The sequence below is a fragment of the Paramisgurnus dabryanus genome, chromosome 8 (assembly GCF_030506205.2).
Source record: "Paramisgurnus dabryanus chromosome 8, PD_genome_1.1, whole genome shotgun sequence".
Classification (NCBI taxonomy): domain Eukaryota; kingdom Metazoa; phylum Chordata; class Actinopteri; order Cypriniformes; family Cobitidae; genus Paramisgurnus; species Paramisgurnus dabryanus.
In genome coordinates, this window is record NC_133344.1 from 14273292 (window position 1) to 14293682 (window position 20391).

Below are 20391 nucleotides of genomic sequence, written 5' to 3' on the forward strand. Positions count from 1 at the left end.
TTTGGGTCTGCGTTTGGGTTCTTCTTTGTTTTCCACTTCCCGGTATTTAACCGGTCGTGACATAACGCACGCACCAAACTGAACCCAGCGGATCAACTATGCAATGTGCATCGGACCCGGAGTGGTGGTCCTCCATTGCAGCACAGACGCTCTCCGGGGGTAGCCCCTTCCCACCGCAGAGGGACCTTCCACTCCGGGACTATGCCTTGGCGGTGGAGAGCAGTAAGGGTTGTTACCCGGAGGTTCTTGCCAGCGCTTACCTGGTGGCCGGGATGAACGACCCTCCGTCGATTCGGGAGCGAGCGGAGCTTCTTCATCTGCCGTATTGGGACTTGGTTGACCGTCTCGACCGCCGACAGCAACCACCGAGATCGGCCGAGACGGTCGTATCCATTGCTCCCTCATCCAACCCGAGAGGCATCTTGACCGGGGCTGTCAGACTGGGGAGGTCGACTCCCGTCCCTCCGGTGCTGGAGACCTTTTCTTCGCCGACCTCACCCACTCCTGCGCTTGATCTCCGTCCCGCATCCTCTGCATCCAGACGGAGGAGGAGAAGGACGAAAGACGCTCCGGATCACCCGCCGGTGCAGCCGGAGACTCGTCACCCGCCGGTGCAGCCGGAGACTCGTCACCCGCCGGTGCAGCCGGGGACACGTCACCCGCCGGTGCAGCCGGGGACACGTCACCCGCCGGTGCAGCCGGGGACACGTCACCCGCCGGTGCAGCCGGAGACACGTCACCCGCCGGTGCAGCCGGAGACACGTCACCCGCCGGTGCAGCCGGAGACACGTCACCCGCCGGTGCAGCCGGAGACACGTCACCCGCCGGTGCAGCCAAGGCCACGTCATGCCCCAGCAGGGCAACAACAGAACTTTGGGACTCATTCTTTTCACCCCGGACATTTTGTACACCCTGTTGTTGTCCCACCCCCCCTCCCTGATTTGTTATTTTTGTTAAATCATCCGAACCCTTTAGTTACTTATGTTTGTCTTCCGCTTTTATTTATTGTCATTGTTTCTTGGGTGTTTTCTGTTGTGCAGTCTCTCGTTCCTCGTGTTTAATGTCTTTGTTTCTTTTTGTTGTGACGTCTGGTATCCGTCTTTGTAGTTGGGGGTACTGTCATGGGCTTGCCAGAGCTTTTGTAATAGACTCAGGTCTGAGTGTATCTGGCAAGACCATGACAGTACCATGTTCTGTGTGGGAGCATATGGAGGCATATAGTTGTGTGGCTTCCACATGTTCCCAGTGTTTTGTGGCTGTCATGGTCTTGCCTGACCTTGGTTATGATCCAGGTTGGATGTTAGAGGGCAAGATCATGGCAGCATTGTGTTTACGTGGGAACACGTGTGTTTCACATCATGTCTGTGTGACACGTGTTCCCAGTGTCTTGTCACTTTTACCCTACTCCCTTATGTACTCGTGTCTTACGTAATTAATTATGTTCACCTGTTCCCCATTGATGTGCTGTCTATATAATGCCCTCGTGTTCTCTGTGTGTTGTGCGTGCGTTGTTGTATGTCAGAGTTTCATGTCCTTCGTGTGCTCTAATTACAAGTTCCAGTTTGTTCCAGTGTTTAGTTTATGTTCCGTTTTTCCCCCTCGTGGGTATTTATGTTCTGTTCAAATAAAATCATAGTTTATTTTTGTAGTTTGGGTCTGCGTTTGGGTTCTTCTTTGTTTTCCACTTCCCGGTATTTAACCGGTCGTGACAATTATGTCTGCATGTGCTAAATAATTATAATAGTAATATTTATTTAAAATGTAAATATTGCATGAATGTATTGTTATTGTGTGGTATTTGTTAACCTGTTTGTTTAAAAACATAAAGGCAAAGCAGTGCCTCACGACATGTAATCCTTGTACAATTTATTTCTAATAAAAAAAAAAAAACATATTTTCAAGTGTATGTTTGTATGCTGAGTTTAACTAATTAGTTGGCATGGCAGGCATAGCATCAAGTTCCTTAATTACCAGGATATTCACGTTTCAATACTGTAGGTATGTGACAAAAAAATATAAATACTAGAAAATTCATATATAATTATAACCATATGATAGATAATAAAAAGAACTTTAACATGGTTTTTAAATTATTAAAATCGGATAATTATTAAGAAAGTTATGGAATTTTTTAACTCGAAAATTAGGGGGCATTTTTGTACCCAATTAAAACGGTAAAACTATGAAAAACTGTGACCTCTTCCGCTTGACCAAACACTTTAAAATATCACAACTTCCTCATTTCTTGGTCTATTTGCATAATTCAAACACCACATTGTAGGTAATTAAAAGTCCAACAAGATTACGATGACATCTTTTTAAAAGATATATATAAAAATGTTATTATTTTTGATTAACCACTAATTAATGAAACCGAGAGCATCAATCCAAGCATATCTTTCCATATGAAATCAAAGCCCTCTCAAATAAAAGCTATATTTTTATATATTAAAGAAACATTTCATTGTTTCTTTAATATTTCTTAATTGACTAATAATGCTGGCGAGTAATTTAAATGGTCAGATATTAGTAATACATTAATTGATGATTATGTTATTTATCATTTAATAAATCAATAAATGCATGCATGTTGCATGCATGTATTTATTTATATGTTTGACAAAATTATGCCAATAATGTAATCTAGAGATTCTAATCCTCCGTTCTGTATGATTACTTTGAAAAATACTGCACTGATTGATGAAAACGGAGAAGTTTTGGAAGCCAATATGATTGAATGGGCGATTCTGCTTTTGAACAACGTCACTTGCGGATCTTAAAAAAGCACATGCGAATGTTACAATCAATCCCAAACTTCACCTAATTCAAGTTAAATGTATATTCTATCAAAAGTATTTGGTTTGAAACAAAAAATACTCGCCTTCATAGAGGATTTCAATGCCAAACACGAGAGAAATTTTGCTTCGCTTATAACTTTCTTCTTACGACAGCGATCTTGGAAATTCGAACGTGAGAATCAACGTGAGGAAGTTATTTATGTCACTAGTATATGGGCTTTAGAGGTATTCACAAAGCAAAGATATGACAGATTTCCTAAGTCACCAACACGTCTGGCGCTGAATACCTGCTGGGAACACAGCCGTGGGAACAAAGCGCTCGTGCGTATTACGTCATTTTGTCACATACCTAATACTGCAATGTAGTTACCAAAACAATTCTTTTTTGAAGGCAAAAGTTTCATTTTAGATTTCTCATAATTGTTACTTTCATTACAAAAGAAGTAAAACTAAGAGGAATAAATTAATCTAGACTTCCAAATTTATCATATCAGTGAAAACATCACATAGACATCCATTGTTTTCATATGAAGCTAGTGGTTCTGTTAACCTAAATCTACCCTTTCAACCAATTTTTGCTGATGAATAACTATTGACCCCTTAATCACCTACATCACTCTAACGCCACAGCTCTAGCTGGAGGCAAAAAAATTAGGAACTCATAGCCGGCAGCTAAAAGTTTGAGGTTTTGACTTTAAAATGTCCTCTTGTTGTGTTTTTGGCTGCCAGAATAGAAAGAACAGCACTTTTGGTTCAAAACTAAAGTTTTACCGGATCCCGGCAGACATTCCTTCAAAGAAATCAAGAAGACAATTGTGGTTGAATGCAATACGGCGTACAGACTGGACGGAGACGATCATAAATAATGCTCGTGTTTGCAGTGCACACTTCATATCAAGTAAAATAATCTATTCATATGTACTGTTGTGTTGGTTTCTGTTTTATAGGTGAAAAGTCACCAACCTTCAGCGCTATTGTTTAGCTTAAATGTTAAACAAACAGCAATAGATGCATGTGCCATCCTTTGAATGGTCTCTTAAAATAATCCACGTTGCTATAGTAATTGTTAGCCCAGTGATAGGTTACATTAGACAATAAAGCTTTGACATAATTCCTCAAACCACCCGAAAGTAATATGTTGTCTGGTAGGCAATATCCTAAATTTTACAAAAATAGCTGTCACGGTCCCCCAGTGAGTCAGTGACTGTACATATTCGGACAGTTCCTAACCTTCTTCTGCATCCATGTTTAATAAATCCCTCCTAAAACGTGCTAGCTTACGCTTGTCAACATTGCCTCCGCGGCTCTTTTTGCCTCCAGCTAAGCCCCGCCCACCTGGAAAGGTTTAAGTGTCTACAGACTTTTATGGGGTTCTATAGATTTGTGTTAACAACCAGGCTATAGACCCTTTTACTGTTTGTACACAATGATGACGTGGCAGCATATGCGCCTGCAGTTTGGCAACGGAGTATGGCAAGAATCAGCAGTGAAGCAACACAGACACTACCCTAGCTGTCAGTGGGGCAGCAACTTTTATGACCATTAGGTACAGATATGTAAACATTTAGTACCAATATGTACCTTTGAGATACTATGATGTATTTTTCAGGTACTAATAAGCTCTCTTTGGTCCCAGTATGTACCTCTGAGGTACTAAAATGAAATCCTTAGGTGCAAAGCTGTACTTTTTGAAAGGGTACAGCCCCAGTGACAGTTTTGTACCTTTATTTCTGACAGTGTATATACGGATATCATATTAGTGCAACCAAACGCAACAACCAGACATTTTGATGCTGGGAAACCGTTTTAATAAACTTTCTGAGTTGCTAACACGTTAGTACCACTGGGGAACAACACCACTTCCGTTGCAGAAATGCGCACGCAGGCTACTTGATCACGTGAGCGGTAAAAGGGTCTATGTGTCCTTTACAAGGTGTAACACTGACCCCTAGTGGTCGCTGGAGGGAACTTTTAAAAAGATTGTGTGATGCAAACTGTTGTTTCACGTTCCTTAAAAAAAATTTGTAGGGACAGAACAAGTCTAACAAGAGGATATCACACTTTACTGTTGATGTGTCTTTAACTTGCTGGTGAGCTGATTAACTTCTTTTCAACAACAGGAAGTAAGACCAAATGTGTTAAGCCACCCTGACTCACATGTAAATGTTCTTCTCTTCAATTGTGGTAAAGGTGAGAAAATACTAAGACTAATGTCATGCTGTGGCAGAAAGGAAGTAACTTATTTATCACTGTATATCTCCACATCTTCTGCATATCAGCTTGGGCACAGTTTAAGGACACACTGTAAGGTATGTGGCAGCGATGCTAAGATTTATTTACCTCTTTTACTACTACCACTTTTATTTGACTTACTACTAATGCACTGCAGATGTTTTGGTCCATTTAATGTAAAAATAACAATGACTTAAAATGTTCACACTTAAAAAAATAATCAGTGGTGATTTGTGACTGTAAGTGTGAGAAGACTGGGATACATAATTGATATAGATATGCATTACATACTGTTTCAGTACACTCAAAAAACTGGGTTATTTTCAACCCAGTGTTGGGTGAAAAAGGGACAAGCTTAGCCATGGGTTAAATTAACCCAGAAAAGTTTTTATTTGACCCAACAATGGGTTAAAACCAGAGGCGGACACTATTTAAGTATTTTTACTTTCTACATAAGTAAATTTTTAAGTATTCATATTTTATCATTGTTTTTCGGAAAACATTCTAAGCATATTATCATGATTTTTACTCCACCACACTTCATAATTTCAAGATTTTGATTTATATTTAATATTTAAGTACATTAAACATCTCTAGAAAAGTAAAATTACACATTGTATGCAATTAGGTATTAAATCAATTTTAATATGCAGTATAAAAGGAATACACAGTATGATTCTATGCCTTAGATTGTAGTGAAATTTTTTTAGTAAAGTAATTTTTTTCCCAAGACAAACACTCTGATAAAGCACAGATGCTTGGAAAATTTACTTAAAATACTCTTAAATACTTAAAAGATTTAAATTGCAACCCAACAGGCCTGGCTTGTCCCTTTTTGACCGAACGCTGCGTTGAAAATAACCCAGTATTTTTTGTGTATATAGAAATTATGCAAGACAACCTAGAAGCCATTATATTGACAAAATCCCCTTAAATTCCCAGGTGCTTCATTCTGATGTAAAGATGGTGGTTTTCCTAAACAGTTTTTTTGCATTTGTTCTCTACCTAAGAGGTTAGTAGGCCTATGAAATTTATCTTTTTATTTATTATTGAGACAAGTAAGTTAAAACATGTCAGGTTTGATAGATCTATGTCCAGTGAAAAATATTTAACTCCAAAATCTAAAATAGCAAAGGGAATCATTCATTACAGAAAACAGAAACTATTATGTGTATAAGTAATGACCAGGATTCGTGTCTGGACCTACAGTACAAATGACAATGTCTGCAAAAAGAAAACTGTTTAAATGTAATGGTTCTCATCAGATAACCAATAAAGCTGGCATTGTGGAAAGTGTAGTGTCTGTAATTGACTTGGTAAAGTGGACTTGTTCTACCAAATGCATGAATGTAAATGTAAATTTCTTTACAGCATCATTTGCTGGTTGTAAGCCCTGGAATGCTGAAATACCAAAATCAGTAGTGGGTCTGTCTGAATCATGTATGGTGATCCCTTGTAAGTTCAACTACCCATCAGAAGGAAAGACATACAATGAATTTACAGGAATCTGGTACAAAGATGCATCTGTAATCTACCACAAAGAGACTTCCAAAATCATTGACAATTTTAAGGATCGCACTACTCTACTTGGTGATCTGCATCACAAAAATTGCACTTTGAAAATCAACTCTCTACAGCACAGCGATACTGGACCATACATGTTCCGCATCGAGATCAAAGATTTAGACAAGTACTCATACCAGGACAATAAAGTTTCTATTACAGTGAAAGGTACGAGTATTTGATGCTATTTGTCACATTAAAATGTCAGGAGATAATTTTACTTATTTACATGTTTAACATTTAGATTAAACTTGCAATCTTTAACTTTTGCATCTTTATCTCCATCTCGGCCTAAAAAATAAAATTGCAAGTCACTTTACATATATTTACGTGAACTGAAGTCTAATGATGTCACACTGACACGGAAATCGGACCCTGATAGCCCAATTTTCAATCATGATTACAAGTTTACTGTTGTAAATCAGGACTAGAAGAAAGTTTTAAACAGATTTTTTTTACTTGTTCAATAACTGATTTTTGTTTGTTTTTAAGCAAAAAAGTTACAGATTGCAGCTTTAATTTGTATAAATGTTTAATACATCACATCGAGGTGTCATATAAATAGTTTTAAATAAAAAAAATCAATTTACCAGATTCACCTGAAAAACCCATCATATCTGTGAATGAGGAAGTGATGTCACAGAAAGAAACGACCGCTACCTGTATTGTGTCACATTCCTGCCCGTCTGACCAGCCGCCCCAACTCACTTGGAGCCTCAACGGCACGCACACAAGTCAGTCGCTGTCACAAGACCACGGTCAATGGAAAATAAAATCATCTCTGACCTTCACACCCTCCAGAGAAGATCATAATAAACCTCTCAGCTGCTCTGCAAACTACAGTGGTGGGAAAAAAGTGACCAGCAGCAAAACACTCAAAGTTAAATGTAAGCATGATAAAAGTTTTTTCCTGTCTTGAATGTTTATTCCAGTTTACAAACAGTATGAAAGGTTTTATACAGTGCCCCAGTTATAGACCAGGGGTTTTCACGGGGGCGTTCGTCCACACGGAAACGCAGTATCAGGGCACTGAAACCGAACATGGCTGTAGCCACGGTTTGAAAATTTGTGAGGTCCAGGGTGGGGTGTTAAAGCAACACCAAAGAGGTTTTTTTTACCTTAAAATAACGTTTCCAAAAGTTCATCCACTCGAAACAGGGTGAACGGCACTTTCACATTCGCTTTGCAGCCCTCTATCGGCCAAAACCGCACTAAAGAAGTTTCCTACCGTCGGGTAGCGGTCCTGTAGTTCGAGTGAAAACTACAAAAACTTGCTTTACGGCAGACCTACAATCCAATCAGAGCCAGCTATGCTGCAGTATTTACGACAGTGGTAATGGACAATTACGCTTCTAACCTGTAGGGGGAGCAAAGAGCCAAAACTCTTTAGTGTTGCTTTAAGATTTAACAAATTCTATCCCAGGTGAAAAAGTGCACTTAAATAAAATACACTTTTTTAAGTACACTTTGCGCACACATTTTCTGGCTAATATATCACATTTGTCTTTAGTACTTCTTAAAATTAAGTTAAGAACATAAGTTTATTATAAGTTTGTTATCATTTATTTCAATACAAATCTAGTTAAGTGTAACTGGCATTCTTTCTCTTTCAGGTAAACTGAAGTACTGCTCAAGTAGAACTTTACTTTTAATAAGTATATTTGAAGCATAACTTTACATAACTTACAAATGTACTTGCTAGTATTTAAGTGGTTTAAGTACATTAAAGCATACTTTATTTTTACCTGGGATCTAATATATTCTGTCTTAACCTTTTTACACTTTGGGTACACACTCTGTTTTGACTAAGAGTGGATTATTTATAACTTTTTCATGCAACAATGTTTATGTAATCATTTTAATAAGCAGTATTATATAACAAAATGTTACAAGATACTAAACAAGAGCATTGTTTAGTGCTCTTATGAATGTTTTCAGCATGAGTTTGTTAAAGGTTAACTTCGAAATTGAATGAAATAACAGAATTCTTAATGCTTATGTTTTCTTGAGATTAGCTTTACCATTGTACGCTAGGGGTGTTAACATATTTGGCATATTTTATTTAAACCCAATTCTTCTACATCTTTGTACCAGAGTTATTTTCTGTTTTTCGATAGTGTTGTTGATACTGTTGATACTCTTACAGACACAATTATGATGATTACTGCTTTTGTCTTACCAAAGGTAGTATCCTGTCAGCAATAACCTGCTCGCGCTGAATGATGCTTTAATTGGCCTTAAATAACAAAGTTCGTTCAAACCTTGTATTTCAGAAATAAATTAGAGAAATCGCTAATACTAACCTACACATAACAATCACTTTATAGATAGTGTCAAAGTGTAACATTAATTGCTAAAACACTACGTCTAAGGAGGATTTTTAACAATGGGATCTGGCAACACAAATTCTGTACCCGCACCCTCGCAGCTTAAGCCAATCTTCATCATTTTACACTAAACTATATAGTAAACTGTCCAAACGTAATTATATATGCGGATTCGTTTTGAAAAACGAATTAGTCATTCAGAGAACTTCAAATTTCATTTTTAATATGAAATATTTACAAAGGTCGGAACCTCTGTGACCTCATAGCTGGCTACGGCCATGAAACCAAACATTTTTAAAAAACCCTGCCAGGTTGAAGATTTTAAGAAACGTTGGTTGCAGTGTTGTCGTGTAGACAGTTAAAGCAGGGTTTTTGCCTTGCGGGTTCACTTTTGTTAGGCTTCTGATTGGCCAAGGTCGCTTTACAATTTGGAGTTATATTACCGCCTGCTGCCGTGGAATGATCTTGACAGCGCTTGATAGCGTGTTTTTGCTTTTTCACGAGGACTGAGATTTCGGTAACACTTTACGGTAATGGTACATGAATTATCATGAATTCATGTATAAATTCATGCATGAAATATGCATTCATTTATGCATTAATATCTCATGAATCATCAAGAACTAACACGAGTTCAACGTCTTTCATTCATGACTTCATGGATGAACAACACCTTAATTAAAACATTAACTAAGAGGAGTACATCATCATGAATTATGATTTATTACACATGATCATGAGGTTTTCTTTGTTCACAAAAAAATCGGTCTTCACTACCCATTGTGGATAAAGCTACAGTACACTGTAAAAAAATTCCGTAGAAATTGCAGCTGGGTTGCCGGTAATTTACCGTAGATTTAAATTTATGTTTTTTACTGGCAACATTTTGTTCAAAGTTAAATGAACATTAAACATTTACAAGTCTTTGTCTTTACAGAGTAAAACTAAAAAACAGCATCAAGAAAAACATTCTGGAAAACAAAATCTGAAGCAAAAAACAGAAAAAGGTTGATGATGATTTCTGGTTCCCAGAATGCTTTGCATGAGGCTGTTATTGTATAGTTTTATTCTGTAAAGATAAAGACTTGTTAATATTTAAAATTTATTTAACTTTGAACAAACTCTTGCCAGTAAATAACATAAATGTAAATCTACGGTAAATTACCGGCAACCCAGCTGCAATAACATTGTAATTTCTACGGATTTTTTTTACAGTGTAGTGGTGGTAAATAAATCATCATATATTCCACTATTAACTAAGCATTAACTATCAATGACTTCATCATGTGTGTGGCCCCTCAACTAAAGTGGTGACTTGGTGCTTTGAAACACTTATGAACAATGTGGCATAACTGGGAACATTCAAATTCTGTGGGCATTCAAATAAAGTGGTCATCATTAACTAAGCATTAAAGGAGCATTTCACCCGTAGAAATATTAATCTTTATTGAAAGTGTGTCATATTTGTAGTCGAAATGTAACATACATTTAGAATTTGGTGCCTATTTGACCGAGAAAAGGGGTGTTTGTAGTCTCACTCCCTCAACAAAGACATTGCACTTCCTTCTTTCAATGATGCAAAATGATGATTTTTACATCATTGAAAGAAGGAAGTGCAACACTGAAATCTGTATTTCTCCTGTCTCAGCGGCAACTGAGAAATTGATGCATGACCATTCAAAAACATGGTCATGCATCCACATCAGTAGCATGGTCCACATCAGTAGCTTTATACTGTACATTAAAAGGTGACTCTTTACCAAAAAAGATCAACCTGTTTGTAAATTTTTTTTTCTTTTTTTTCTTTTTTGTAAAACAGCTTTATGTTTTTGAAAAGTTTTGAGATATACAGGCACTTAAAATAAAGTTCATGGTGTATGTACTTATTTCCTTCTCAGCTCTTTCCAGCTGTTGATTCAACTGGTTTATACTGTTTATATATACTGAATAAAGCAGTAAAAGTTAAGATCAAAGTCAATTTGTGTCCACAGTACATTGTTTGCAACGGCTTGAACCTTCACTTTCATATTGATGTCATTTCCCAGTTATGCCACATTGTTCATAAGTGTTTCAAAGCACCAAGTCACCACTTTAGTTGAGGGGCCACACACATGATGAAGTCATTGATAGTTAATGCTTAGTTAATGATGACCACTTTATTTGAATGCCCACAGAATTTGTATGTTCCCAGTTATGCCACATTGTTCATAAGTGTTTCAAAGCACCAAGTCACCACTTTAGTTGAGGGGCCACACACATGATGAAGTCATTGATAGTTAATGCTTAGTTAATAGTGGAATATATGATGATTTATGTACCACCACTACTGTAGCTTTATCCACAATGGGTGGTGAAGACCGATTTTTTTGTGAACAAAGAAAACCTCATGATCATGTGTAATAAATCATAATTCATGATGATGTACTCCTCTTAGTTAATGTTTTAATTAAGGTGTTGTTCATCCATGAAGTCATGAATGAAAGACGTTGAACTCGTGTTAGTTCTTGATGATTCATGAGATATTAATGCATAAATAAATGCATATTTCATGCGTGAATTTATACATGAATTCATGATAATTCATGTACCATTACCGTAAAGTGTTACCGAGATTTCTTTTAAACCATGCATGTGTGGACGAGATTTTCTTTGAGGAAAAACTCAGGATATTAAAATACCTGTGTCCGTGTCAACAGGGCCTTAGGCAGGCCCGGATTAACACAATGTTGTGCCCTAAAGCAGTGTTTCTCAATCCTGGTCCTCGAGGACCCCCTACTAGAAAGTTTTAGATGTCTGCTTACTTAAAACACCAGAACCAACTCATTAACCTCCTTCCAGAATATCTCCCCAAGAAGTTAATGAGTTAAATTAGGTGTGTTAATTAAGGAGACATCTAAACCATTCTGGAAGGTGGTCATTGAGGACCAGGATTGAGAAACACTGCCCTAGAGTGACATTTGAAGTGCCCCACCCATATGTATACAATTTATATTCTCTGTATATGTTACAATAAACTTTTTATTTTGCATCTGCATCTCTTCTAACAAATAATATATATATATACAAAACATGAAGAAATATTATAAAATATTTATAATATATCGATTTCTAGTCAGGGCTCAAGACCCATTCTGATCTAAGTTAAAGGGGACATTTCACAAGACTATTTTAAGATGTCAAATTAATCTTTGTTGTACCCACGGTACATATGTGAAGTTTTAGCTCAGAATAACCCACAGATAATTTAGCATAGCATTTTACATTTGTCACTTTTTAGGTGTGAGCAAAAATGTGCCATTTTTGGGTGTGTCCTTTGTAAATGCAAATGAGCTGATCTCTGCACAAAATAGCAGTGCCGTTTTTGGATTGTGCAGATTAAGGGGCAGTGTTATCCCCTTCCACATTTTAATGACCTATTTTTTTACATGCTTCCAGTGAATTGTTTCCCAAAACTAAGTTACTGGGTTAATCTTTTCCACATTTTCTAGGTTGATAGAAGCACTGGGGACCCAATAATAGCACTTAAACATGGAAAAAGTCAGATTTTTTATTTCTGCTGTAATACACTACAGTTCATTTGTAATTAATTTGTTGTCGGTAGCATACATTATTTTAATAAACAATATATACAATAAAATACTTTTATCCTTACACGTTTCTTGTCTTCTATCCAGTTTTACTGACCTGGACACCTGATGTCTAAAACCTTTATTCTCATCTATAATGTTTTTAGGTATTAATTTAAAAGTTCTCCCAAACTCTGTATCTCTCATCTCTGTAATGTCTAATGACCTCGCGCCTTGTCATAATTTTGAGTGAGATGCGTTAAAATGTGTTAGACTTCACCTGGGGCTGCGTAGATCCATCATAGATTAGAGTGCATGGTGTCGTAAAATTATTGACGCGTCATGCAAAAACCTGGTCGCACATTTCATTGTTTTGTTACGGGTGCCCCATGCCATCGCATGCAGCTGCCCATGTCGCCCATGCCTAAATTCACCTCTGCACACTTGTGGGCTCGCAATCTACTTGTATTTTAACATGAAATAACAATTAGAAGAAAATTCCATATTTGCAGCTCTCACATGCACGAGTACAAATGCTTGCGCCGTTTCAAAAACTGGTCAATTTATTTGGTCGCAGTGTGGAACCCTTAGTGCCCCCATACTGGCTGGTGCCAGTCATATTTGAAGGTCCTTGATACCATGAAGTTAAAAAACCTGTTATAGGCCAACAAGAAAACCAAAACAATAAAACAAAAACAATGCAATCCTTTATTAAAAAATCCCTAAAAGTAGGTTACAGTTGTCACACTCAAAACCAGGAAGTAGACTGAAGGTAAGTATAACAGCACTTTATTGCAACACAAACTGATGCAGATGGATAACAGGTGAGTATAATATATATGTGAAATTCTGGAATGAGGCACAGCTGCAGTGTCAGGATCTGTGGAAGGAGGAGAGACAGGATCAGTGAAGGGTTTACAGTGACATATGAAATGAAGGTGAGATCAGTTGGGAGGTAAGTTGAGCCTGTAAGTAACTTCGTTCAGCTGCATCTGCATGGTGAAGGGATCAATGTAGCGGAGACTCAGCTCGCGGCAGGGCCGACGGAGGTGGATATCCTGAATGGAGAGCCAAACCTTTTGGCCAGGTTGGTACTCAGGCGGATCAGAGCTATGTTGGTTGGCTTGGTCTTTATGCCTCTGCACAGCCTGTTGGAGATGTACGTAAGCCGAGTCCCAAACCCCCTCGCTATGATGGAACCAGTAGTCGACAGCTGGAACCGCAGAGTGCTCACCTGACCAGGTCAAAAGAGGAGGTTGGTAACCGAGGATACATTGGAAAGGGGTGAGCCCCATGGTGAATTGTGGCAGGGAATTCTGGGCATATTCCGCCCAGGGGAGATAGTGGCTCCAGCTGTCATGGTACTTGTGGCAGTAGGTACGGAGGTAATGACCAATCTCCTGGATCTTTCACTCAGTCTGACCATTGGTTTGTGGGTGGTATCCAGAAGATAGGCTGACCCCCAGGAGTTTGAAGAAAGCTCGCCACACTTTTGAAATAAATTGGGGTCCCCTATCTGAGACTATAACTTCTGGGATCCCGAAGTTGTGGAAAACATGGTTGAAGAGGGCTTCAGCAGTCTCAAAGACGGTAGGGAGTTTGGGCAATGGAATCAGTTTGCACTCCTTAGAAAATCTGTCAATTACCACTAAGACACAGGTGTGATTCTGGGATTTGGGTAAGTTGGTCATGAAATTGATGTTCAAATGACCAATGCCATTGTGGGATAGGAAGAGGCACTAGTTTTCCCACAGGGAGTTTTCTAGGGGTGTTGGTTATGGCGCAGACTGAGCAACCTCAAACATACCAGGAAACATCTTGAGAGATGGAAGGCCACCAGTACTGTTGACTGAGGAGCGAAAGGGTGCACCTGGTACCAGGATGTCCAGAGCCCAGAGTGGAGTGAGCGCGTCCAAGACCTCATTACAGAGAAGTGTGGGCACATAAGTGAGATTCTCGGGAACTCCTGGCAGAGCGGGTTGAGGAGATTTTCTTGGGTAATCTGCTCATCGATGTCCCAGACAATCGGCTGGCAAACATGGCAGGAGGGAGAATGGTTTCGAGTTGAAGGTCCTCAGAAGATGAACTATGGAGACGAGAGAAGGTATCGACTTTGAGTTTTTTTCTTCCTGGTCTATAGAATACGGTGAAGTTGAATCGAGTGAAGAATAGGGCCCAACGGCCCTGGCCTGGGTTCAGTCTCTTAGCTTCACGAATTTAATTCCCGATTTCGTGATCGGTGATGACCTCAAATGGACGATTATCGGCCTTTAGTCAATGTCTCCATTCCTCGAGAGTGAGTTTGATGGCGAGCAGTTCCCGATTATCTAGATCATAGTTCTGGTCTGCCGGGAATGTTTGTTTGTTTGGAGAAGAAGGCACATGGACAGAGTCTGGGAGGATTCCCCTGCCGCTGGGAAAGTACCGCCCCGACTCCAGTTGAAGCAGCATCAACTTCAACGAAGAATGGGAGATAGGCTTCCTTAAGGTGATTAAAGGCTGCAATGGCTGCAAGATTTAAGAAAAGAGACTTGTGTAAACCCTTTAAGAAAGAGGTGACGGGAGCACCGATAAGGCTGTAGTTGTTAATAAACCTACAATAGAAGTTGGCAAACTCTAGGAACCATTGAAGATCCTTAACTGTAGCAGGTAGGGGCCAGTTGCGAATTGTCTCCATCTTCCTCTGGTCCATTTGTACTCCATGCTGATTGAAGATGTACCCAAGGAATTGTACAGTTGTGGTATGAAACTCGCACTTCTCCAACTTCAGGTATAGCTGATGCTCTCTCAGTTTTTCCAGAACTAGGGTTACGTGACAATGATGCTCTGAGAGAGATGTAGAATATATGAAGATATCATCTATGTAGACAATCACAAACCTGTTGAGGTATTCACAAAAGACTTTGTTCATGTAGCCTTGAATGGCAGCTGGCGAGTTAGAGAGTCCGAAGGGCATAACCACAAAAAAGCACAAACAAATCCACAAAAGTAGATCAAAGTTGTTACGTTCAAAACTAGAAAGTAGACTGAAGGTAAGTATAACAGCACTTTTTTGAAACACACACTGACGCAGGTGGATAACAGGTGAGTATAATAGATAAATGAAGTTCTGGAATGCACTTAGCTGAATAATTATATAGTCTCTATTGCAGATGGGGATCGGAGGATTCCCAGAGAGTTACTGAGGATAACAACAGCTAAGTTCCAGGTGAGTAGCACGGGTGAGTCTGACCAGACAATAAGTGAAAGGGAATGAGATGGTTATAAAGGGATATGGTGATGAGACACAGGTGATGGGGATTAGAACTCGGGAGAAAGTGAACAAGTGGGATGAGTGACTGATGACGTGGATGGTGATGGGACAACAGTATAGCAGAACAGTTATTTGTCAATGACACTTATCAAGGTTCTTGTGTTATAATTATATTTGAAGGATTTGTAGAACATCTGTGGTATTTAAATGTTAAAGACACAATGAAACGGAAATTGCGATAGTCTTATTTTCCCTGTCGTGACGTATATCCAAGTGAAACGACTTCTGAAATTAGATAAAAAGGTAAGCGGGACCTGAATTTGTCAATCAATAATTGATTGGGTTGTTGGAAGTTGGGTCATGTTGCTATTTGTTAATCGCTGCGATCTTTAACCACCATTTCTCGTGACTAAAAGTAAACAGAGATTGTTTCGAGGAGGGGAGGTAATTAGCATTTCTGATTAAATATTTTGAGGGCACATACATTTTTTTTAAAATAATGACACTTACAAACTTTCAAAAATACCCACCACACCCAATATTCCCCCCCAATATTTATTTTAATTTCATTGTGACTTTAACCAAATCTTTACAAAATCTTAATTAAAAATTACAAGAAAGCCAAAGAACCGGCATGCAGACACATAACAATTCATCTGTGATTCCGTTTTGGATAAGGTGTCTGCACTCTTCAAAATAAAAGTGCTTACACGATGCCATTTTGAAGAACCATTGGATACCCCGAAAATTAGTGAAGTTGTAGTAAATTGAATCAACATTTTATCTCACTCAGATCCTCCATATAATGTAAATGTGAAGAGTAACTTGCCGGTGAAGGAGAACACATCTGTTGAACTGATCTGCTCCTGTGACAGTAATCCACCTGCTAGTTTCCAGTGGATTAGTTCAAATGGATCTGTTTTGGCTAATGGACCCACCTATAAACTGAATAATGTGTCCCGATATACTGAAGCCATATCCTGCACCGCCAATAACACAGAGGGACAAAACAGCTCCAGTCCTCATAAGATTAATGTGTTATGTAAGTATGATGCACTTCAAATGAAGGGCCTTAATTTAATTTTATGGTGTTCAAAATAATACTGTACTTACAGTATAGTTAGTTATACTGTTAATATTAGGGATGCACCGAATCCAGATTTTTTGGGTTCGGCCGAATACCGAAACCACTGTTTAAGATTCGGCCGAATCCGAACAGGGGCTACTTTAAGAGCGATTCTGCACAGAGTCACTCTCTTCACTGCCAGTACAGTCTATATCACTTTAAAGCTTGCTGCGAGAGATTTAATTTTCTTACGTGAGGATAGTAATGACTGAAAGGACGAAGTTGGAGGATTTGCACAACAAATCCATGACAAAACAGTATGGATTGCTTCCTGTACTGCGGCTTCGCCCGATCGCGAAAGTGAAAGTAAAACTCGAGCGCGCCTTCAAACGCAATTTAAATACCCAATGCCTGAATTTCATACATCACAATTGCCCATCCAAATCTGCGAGAAAATGCATAAGCATTTAAATATATTTTTTCCTTTCTATAAGTCAAGATAGCCCGACGGGCAGGGCGGGGATGCATTTTGATAGCCCGACGGCAAAGCACAATGAAAGCGAGGCGGTGCAATGCGCTAGTTTTTCCAGGTGCGTCCACGAAATGTGAAACGCCCATAAGGCTCACCGGAAAAAAAACGCTTATCTCCACGTCAGCACCTGATGTGTGTAATCAACAGGCGCGTGACGTCGACCAGTGTAGCGCAAGCTTAGGGTTTGGTGGAAAAAAATCTAAGATTTGGCCGAACCCGAACCCCGTCAAAAAGCCCAGTATTCGGCCGAATCCAAATCCTGGATTCGGTGCATCCCTAGTTAATATCTATCTATCTACCCATCTACCTACCTATTTATAGATCCTCCTGAGATTAAAAACGGGTCTTTCTGCAAATCAGAGACTACAGTCTGTGTTTGTATTGTGGACTCCAACCCACCCAGTGAAGTCAAGTGGTTTGGTCCCTCGGGAGCTTTCCCCAGCTCCAGCATTGAACAAAAAGGTTTTCGTACCATCTTTACCCTTCAGGGGTGGGAGGGTTTCCCAGACACTATCCATTGCTCTGCCAGTAACAGCGAGGGAAACTCTGTCATAACTCTCCAAGTCCCTAATCATCGTAAGACTTAATATTCAAATATAAATGTTGATGTCTGTATCACTGGTTTTATAAAAAAAAAATATTTAAAATTATTTATTTTGCTTTACAGGTATAATCATATATATTGCAGTTGCCACAGTTGCTGTTTTAGTTACTTTGGTGGTCATTTCAATTTGTGTAGCCAAAAGACACTGGTAAGAATCTCTCTCTCTCTCTCTCTCTCTCTCTCTCTCTCTCTCTCTCTCTCTCTCTCTCTCTCTCTCTCTCTCTCTCTCTCTCTCTCATTTCTTTTCTTTCTTTTAAAGTCTCTTTCACTATTTGTCCTGAAGTAGGCGCAGAGCTGAGGAACAGCATTCGATGGATTTGAAAGCTGACAATGAAATGAAGACAACCCCAAAGTCTGGCTTAGAAAGGTGTGCACATTGTAACTGCCAGTTGCATTCACACAACACGACTGCAATATTTTATCTTCACACATTGTTAAGTGTGTTTGTATCAAAATGCATCATGTTATTTTATTCACACATTTTATTTTACACATTTAATAATACTTTGTATCTTATTTTGTTATCATCAGCAAAAAAGAGAAAAGCAATGGTATTTACAGAAACAACCAAGATGACTTTGTTGATTATGAGAACTGGGGGGTAGGTACAATTTTTTTTTTCATACAGTAAAAGCAGGAGTCCTGTGTGCATTCTGTTTGTGAGCAGTATGACAAGTCGTTTGAAGTTTATTAACACTTTAATGGAGGTGTTGCTTTGTATGCTGCATGTGACTAAAGCTCAATGTTATGCCTTTCGCTAACAGCCGAATACAGTAGTTAAACTGTGACATTAAATATCAGCCTCAGATCTGTCTGCATTTGCCACAGCAGTTTTATAATTAAAAAGGGTTATTTGAAATGAATTAAATGATCTATGATTTATGACAGTGTAATATATGACTTAATATATGATTTTCTTGTTGACAGCGTGATGACCTGCCATGTGGCCAAGATGAAGATCAAGCAGTCTATGCTAACAAGTAAAAATAAAAAAAACACATGATTAACCTGTTTTGCAGTGACGGCCAGTGACTTCATTTTTGAGGGCGATCGATGCGAAGTTCGTCACAACATGTATGTAGCCCGTCGTGTGTGGTTTTTTTCAAAATATGTGTTCTGCGCATCGAGAGATCTTGTATGCATCATGTGTCTTGTCAAAATAAGTACCTGCTGCAGATGCGTCTAAAGGGTTTATTATAAAAGAAACTCTCGCGTTTGCCAGATACTCACATCATTTCATGCGTAATCAGAGTTTACTGTTAAGGGAGTGTCTTGTGTGTATTTTGTGAACATGAGCGTCTCTTTTATCATAAACGGTTTTGACGCGTGTGCAGTAGGCACTTAATTTTGACAAAACACGTGATGCACATGGTTCACATTACACAAAAATACATATTTTGAAAACTCAAGCACCACACATGACACTCCGAACACTTATTTTGAATTAGCGCCCCTTGGATGAGCAGTCATGAGCCCCCACTGCTGTTTTTAATAATTAGAAATGTAAAGTGCCACGCACCATTTATTTCCATGGCCATGCAATTTCTCTGCAATTAATTTCTAAGTCATGTTTGTTTTTTTCTTAAGGCGTAGCATTAAGTTCCTTAATTCAGTGTAGGTAGCAAAACGATTTTGTTTTAAAAGCAAAAGTTTAAATTCCTCTTCTTATAACAGTTTTGAGCCTAACTACCTAACTACTGTTTTTTAGCATTATATTTTATTTTTAAAACCAATAGACATTTGCTGCTGTGATAGGCTGATTTGGCTCTTAAGTTTGTATGGTCTCTGATCAGGTGCAAAACAATTCTTGTACAACTGTTTGAAGGCTTAACATTATATGAGTTAGTGTGGTGTTACAGAAGGAGTTTTAACAGTGCATAATATGCTATTTGGTATATTCTCATATCATGAAATAAAAACATGAATCATAATCAGGTTTAGTATAATTTATGAAAATAATGCAAACTTGAATCCAGTCTTTAAATGGCACATACCAAATACTAGATAAATATTTTCAATCAAATTGCAATATTTTGTTGCTGTTATGTTTATGTAATTGTGAACCAATAACCAATAAATCATTAATTTGTGTGAACAACAAGGTTGTATGTGTGTCCTATACAATGTGTAACACTGACCCCTAGTGGTCGCTGGAGTTTTTCATTTTTTTCCTCGCACTGACAAAGTTTTGGCTAAAGAAAAATACTTATTTCAAAATTTGTAAAAACTACATATAGTAACAAAAAATTATTAAGCCAGAATGAATATTTGATGTAAAAAGTGAAAGCGTCTCTCCTTAAAAAAACATTTTCTGACTCTTCTGACTTTTTTTTAAATCCTTCAATTGATAACACATAAAATATAAAAAAAAAAATGAACATGCATTTTTTAGGAATTCAGACTAAATATTCAGCTTGAATCCATACTGTCAGTAAATGTGGCATTCCAAA

At 38.4% G+C, this 20391-nt stretch overlaps 2 protein-coding genes across 2 annotated transcripts in view; one reads left to right on the forward strand and one right to left on the reverse strand.

Annotated features, from left to right (window-relative positions):
* Positions 1 to 20391, reverse strand: part of LOC135770791 (myelin-associated glycoprotein-like) — a 135025-nt gene that overhangs the window by 112285 nt on the left and 2349 nt on the right. The gene's annotated exons all lie outside the window — the stretch shown is intronic.
* LOC135770191 (sialic acid-binding Ig-like lectin 16) lies at positions 99 to 20003 on the forward strand. The gene is made up of 9 exons (XM_073815565.1): positions 99 to 584; positions 6491 to 6761; positions 7187 to 7480; positions 16533 to 16781; positions 17659 to 17913; positions 18005 to 18089; positions 18225 to 18308; positions 18473 to 18542; positions 18869 to 20003. The coding sequence occupies exons 1-9, from the start codon at positions 99 to 101 to the stop codon at positions 18923 to 18925; spliced, it is 1851 nt and encodes a 616-aa protein (XP_073671666.1). The 3' UTR covers positions 18926 to 20003.